Raw genomic sequence first — 6,000 nt, 5'->3', positions numbered from 1 at the left:
CTACAGAAAACCTCACATTGTTACTTTGCGAATATTACTGTCATCATTTCTTTTTTTCTTTCTTATGTGAAGTGTCTCTCTTCTCCTAGTCTCTGAAGTAAGGTAGTAAAAGCAACACACATACTTTAAAAACTTCCCAGGTGTTTTTTGACAAATATGGTGTTAACAAAAGTAAGGACACTGTTACAAGTAAACAATTTTGCAGGACTTTATTATTTTTTGTCCATTCAGAGATAATATAGCTAAAGGAATGGTGTAGCAATCTGTACAAAAAGTTACAAGTAAGTCCATTGTGATTTACTATCTATGGACTTAAACACTTGACACGCAATAGCTCACAACCATGCTCTTTAGGATTCATCCTTCCTGACGAAGCAACCATGGGTTGCGAAAGCTTGAAATTTGTGTGTATGTGTGTTAGTTATTGTCTCTATCAACATACCAACGCTTTCATTTGGTAAGTTACAAAAAAACAAAGATTCCATGACTTACCAAACGGGAAAGCGCCGGGGAAAAAAAAAATAAAAAATAAATAAATAAATAAATAAATTTTTTTTCAAGCTTTCGCAACCAACGGTTGCTTTGTCAGGAAAGAGGGAAAGATGAAAGGATGTGGGTTTTAAGGGAGAGGGTAAGGAGTCATTCCAATCATGGGAGTGGAAAGACTTACCTTAGGGCTTTGACAGGTATACACTCGCGCACGCACACACACATATATACAGACACAAGCAGACATATTTAAAGGCAAAGAGTTTGGGCAGAGATGTCAGTCGAGGCGGAAGTGCAGAGGCAAAGATGTTGTTGAATGACAGATGATCTGGATACTTCCCACTAACACCAACCTGTCAGAACTCCGGAGATGGGAACTTGCCCTTCAGTATATCCTCTTCTCGTTATCCGCCAGGCCTCAACCTCCGCTAATTTCAAGTTGTTGAAAGACAGGTGAGGTATGAGCGGCGGCAACCTCTTTGCCTCTGTACTTCCGCCTCGACTGACATCTCTGCCCAAACTCTTTGCCTTTACAAATGTCTGTCTCTGTGTGTGTGTGTGTGTGTGTGTGTGTGTGTGTGTGTGTGTGTGTGTGTGTGTGTACGCGAGTGTATACCTGTCCTTTTTTCCCCCCCTAAGGTAAGTCTTTCCGCTCCCGGGATTGGAATGACTCCTTACCCTCTCCCTTAAAACCCACATCCTTTCGTCTTTCCCTCTCCTTCCCTCTTTCCTGATGAAGCAACCGTTGGTTGCGAAAGCTTGAATTTTTAGGGAAACATTCCACATGGAAAAAATATATCTAAAAACAAAGATGATGTAACTTACCAAACGAAAGCGTTGGCATGTTGATAGACACACAAACAAACACACACACAAAATTCAAGCTTTCACAACCAACGGTTGCTTCATCAGGAAAGAGGAAAGGAGAGGGAAAGATGAAAGGATGTGGGTTTTAAGGGAGAGGGTAAGGAGTCATTCCAATCGCGCGTGCGCCCACACACACACACACACACACACACATACACACACGAGAGAGAGAGAGAGAGAGAGAGAGAGAGAGAGAGAGAGAGAGAGCAGGGGGGGTTCATATCAGCTTTTGTCACCATTTATAAGTCACCAGAAAATACAAAAATAAGGATTTATTCACCAAACCCAGTGATAATTACAGGAAGCTTTTTCATTGTCATTATTAACAACATGATGTTACAAAATTTACTGTATAAACAAGCTTAATGTATTACATTGAGCACAATTATTCATGCTGTGAAATTTATCCCACATCTTGATCTGCATAGCGGCAAGATTTCTGGGCAGTCAACATTATGGCACAGTCCTGAATAGGAACTAATAATTCTAATTTCACGAACCAGCATTCCAGTTCTTTAACAACTGATATGGATTCGTATTTTTACAAACACATTAACAACTGTAGAAAATAATTTCTCTCATATATCTGATGTAAATTCATATAACTCTAGTGCAAATATAACAAAGTTCACTTCAAAACTTCATAATACAGAACACTTGAATTCTGCACAACATTGCAACAACAATAATAGTGTTGCTACCCAGTAGTTGTGTGCTGCTGCTATGCAAAGAAAATTACAAAATAGAATGTAATGAAATCTTTAACATTATCGTACAACAAGAATTTAAAATAAATCAGATTTTATTTACAAAGTACCAATTTTAAATAATTTGAGTTTGAACTAAATAAATCCACAACCCTTTCATCATGTAAAACTTTGATTTATATTTTGCAGTTCCTCTGACATTCTAATTTGGAAAAGTAACAAAAAACTATGGAGATTACTAACTTCAGTGGAAAACAATAAACCAAAATGACAAGTGTAAAAACTTGGTACAGAAAAACTTTTATGTTCCAGTTTAAGATGGTAGAAATATCCAAAAGTACATACAAATTTATTCATGAACAACAATTCTTCAACTCCTCTGCAACAGCTATGCTCTTTCACCTTTTTGTACTATTACAAACTTTTAAAAATCACTGAAATTATATATGTCGTAAGATTTGATTTTTGCATAAAATATTAATCTTTGCAGTGCTAAAATACAGCTACCACTCAAGTTTATTATCATTAGAGTATTAAGTAACTCTACATATCCTCTTAAAATATTGTGTGTGCACTGCTTACCTGAATCACATTCGCATAGCAAAACCAAGATCTGAGGGAGGTAGAACTTTTAAACAAAAAGCGACTATGTAAATTAATATTCATCCACAAAGGATGATAACATACAATATGGTATCATTCACGAGATATCGATTTATCACTGGAAGATAGTTACATTAGGCACTGACGTGGCTGACACTGAGACGCCATACTTAAATGTTTCTTAAGTATCACATTCTCTGTCCTCATCGAATCACTCCTCATAACACACACATATCACAAAAATAAAGATATTCTCTAATTCACCAATAGTCATGTATGTTTCAATTTACCATTGGCTTGGATTGAATTAACGGTGGTTACCGACTCAGTTGCCTGGATTACAGCTTGCTGGATGCTAACTTCCACAAAATGCTGATAGACTGGTTTCATTACCTGAAAATATTGTGATGTTCAGTCAAAACTCAGCACCACAATCAATGAAAAATTATAATGTGCATTTGCACTTTTTTAAAACTGAAAATGCTGACAGCACAGCAATCGACCGTTAAATTAAGGTTAGGTAGGTAGCCAAAAATTGGACCAGAAGAATGTATTGTAATATGACTTACATTTTGCCATAAGAAGTTGGCCATTTCATCAAGTTGTTCTCCAATTTCAGACAGCTCTCCACTGTACCTATTGAAAACCACACATCCACCAGTTGCAGTAAGAAACATGAATTGTATTCAATTTGTTCTATAATAAAATAAAATTTTATTATGTGTACTATACCTGATATATGCCCATAAAATGAGCACCAAAAGTGATGTTCCCATCGTTAAATTGCACATATTTGCCATTGTATAAATTCCCAACAATCCAAAAATCCCAGATGCCAAGTAAAAGACAACAGCAATTGACAGGAAAACAGCAGGTGTCCTTGCAGCTTTGAATATATTTTTGCTTTCATTGTGCAGTTTAAATTGGACAAACATTTCATCCAAATCCTAGGACGATAAGTTTGGTAAATTTCACATATCCTGTAATTGATATACATTTGTTTGATAAAACACTATGACTTACTGAAGTACCACTAACCTTTTCAAGAGCTTCCCTATATTTTTCTGAAAATTCATCACCTCCCATTTTACGCTTACTTCGGAATTGGTGTATTGCTTTATCTTTAACACGATTATGTTCGGCCTCAAGATGAGCTGAACTGAGGTACGGCTTTGTGCCACCACACACTTCTTCCATGTCATGCTTGTAAGTGTCTTTTGCTACTGCCACGGCAGCCAAGTTGTTACCCTCAGCTGTTGCCTGAAAACAAATAATGATTATATGAATTTTAAATGGAACAATGAATATTAATTTCAGAACATTAAACAAATAGAAGTAATAAGCAATGGGGTTATATTCAGCTTAAAAGTTATTTTAACTATAAATTTATTTATATGGTATTCATGATATTACATGCATGAACTGTACTTTTCAAAAGTTTCAGATATATACAGATGTAGCAAAAGATAACTTGCAGAAAATACACATACTACCAGGTACTAAGAGGAACTGAAAACTCTCAGTTTGGAAGCAGACAATCATAATGTAGAAAAGCTTCGACCATCTCTGCCATAATGTTTACTGGGCATGTTACTTATTCTTTGGAACAAAAGAACATAGTAATAAGATGCCATGTGCCTTGTATATTGACAGTTACTAGTACAGTTTTTGTTTCACAACATTAGCTTAGCTAAATCTCGAAAATTGCATTATGTTAAAGATGAAATAAAGATAGTTTGTTATAAGAAAGATGACACTATAAAGTTAACTACACATCAGTTATTGCAGGACATATCACTGCTGTGCTGTAAAATGCACTAATTTAACTGTATATAACAATATAAGGCAGCATGGATGTAATGGTGTATTTGTGCTGCAGCCTTGTTGCTATCACATCATTGATCTGGCCGTTACAATTAAACAGTGACATATTTAATTTGCAGCATCATTGTTGAACTTGCTGCTTGCTCCATCCCAAGCCAAGCCAAGCAAGTGTATCAAGCTGGTCTGTGTTTCCGACAGGGATCAATGCTATCTGTCCTGAAACTTTAGCTGTGATTGGCTGTTTTAAAGTCACTAACCATGCTGCTGTTAAGCTCACTGCTGCTTATTACACGGTTTCCCAGAAACCGTATACAGACAGTTCTATTTGTTGTGAGCTTTGAAAATAATATGATGAGCGAGACCTATGATCGATTATTTTATTTCAGACATGTTTTTAACACACAATTATCTAGAACCAGAGGAATACAGATCATAACTGCATCATATTGGGTAAAATTAGGCTCAATAATTTTTGCAACAATATGGTAAGGATAGACAGCTACTCACCACAAAGGGGAGGTGTTGAGTTGATGGGCACAATGAAAAGACAAACATATAAGCTTTCAGACAAAAAGTCCTTTTCCTGAAAGAGGAAAAAACACACACACACACACACACACACACACACACACACACACACACAAAGGACTTTTTGTCTGAAAGATTAAATGTCTAACAGTTTTTTCATTGTGCTTATCTGCAACTCTTTATGTGGTAAGTAGCAGTCGGTCCTTTCATTATTCCATTCTTGACTTTCCATAATTTAATAATTTTTGGGAATTCATAACATTGCTTCACTTAACATTACTCAGTAAATTATCATAATTAAACTCTACATGTGGCAGATGTATTACATGAAGTAGTTGTAGACAAAAGCTAGTAAAATGTTATCTTAGTGGGAGTACCGATTAACATTTAATTGAAAACTGTCTGGAGGAAAAAAAAAAAAACTATGAATAACTTTTCAGTTTTTGACTGGTGAAAGTATCTCTAGCGTGAGCATTCTGCATTCAAAGTAGGCACACCATACCGCCTCTTCTTTCTCCTTGCCAGTAACATTTCTGTCATCAACAAATCGCTGTTACTATGATCAAACAATGGCGAGAACATTGTTCTCACTTCATACCATTACACATAACACAAACTACCGGTGTGAAAAATTGCAAGGTAATGCCTGCAGGGAACAGTGGTGTTACTGCGTGAGCAGGTTGCCATATAAACATATCCTAATACTTGATAAACATATGCTACTATTCCCACTGTCACAAATAACATTCTTTGGTCACTAAATGACTGTACTTTGACATGGGGACCATCTGCTAATGGTGTCACTTTGTGTAACCACCTCCATCACCAACACATAATTATGAATGACTTTAAAGGGTTCTTACAACATTTATTAGTACGTCTGTCATGCAGGAACATTTGACTCTTGACCAGTTGTCTTTGAGGACCATTACAAGTGCACTGTGTTTCTGTAATGAATACGCAGACAAAACAATATTTGCTT

At 36.1% G+C, this 6,000-nt stretch overlaps 1 protein-coding gene across 5 annotated transcripts in view; it reads right to left on the bottom strand.

The window, feature by feature from the left end:
- Positions 1-1,613: 1,613 nt before the first annotated feature.
- LOC126169737 (atlastin) overlaps positions 1,614-6,000 on the bottom strand; it is a 157,061-nt gene continuing 152,674 nt past the window's right edge. For all 5 annotated transcript variants that reach the window (XM_049920669.1, XM_049920667.1, XM_049920668.1 and 2 more), the window contains 4 exons: positions 3,705-3,926; positions 3,399-3,613; positions 3,236-3,302; positions 1,614-3,059 (listed from right to left, as the gene is read on the bottom strand). In XM_049920669.1, coding sequence (XP_049776626.1) covers positions 2,937-3,059; positions 3,236-3,302; positions 3,399-3,613; positions 3,705-3,926 — 627 coding nt within the window. In that variant the 3' untranslated portion in view covers positions 1,614-2,936. The remainder of the gene's footprint in view (positions 3,060-3,235; positions 3,303-3,398; positions 3,614-3,704; positions 3,927-6,000) is intronic.

This window comes from Schistocerca cancellata, chromosome 1 (genome assembly GCF_023864275.1).
Source record: "Schistocerca cancellata isolate TAMUIC-IGC-003103 chromosome 1, iqSchCanc2.1, whole genome shotgun sequence".
Lineage (NCBI taxonomy): Eukaryota > Metazoa > Arthropoda > Insecta > Orthoptera > Acrididae > Schistocerca > Schistocerca cancellata.
The sequence above is the reverse complement of the archived record's forward strand: the minus strand, read 5'-3'. Positions and strand labels throughout refer to the sequence as shown.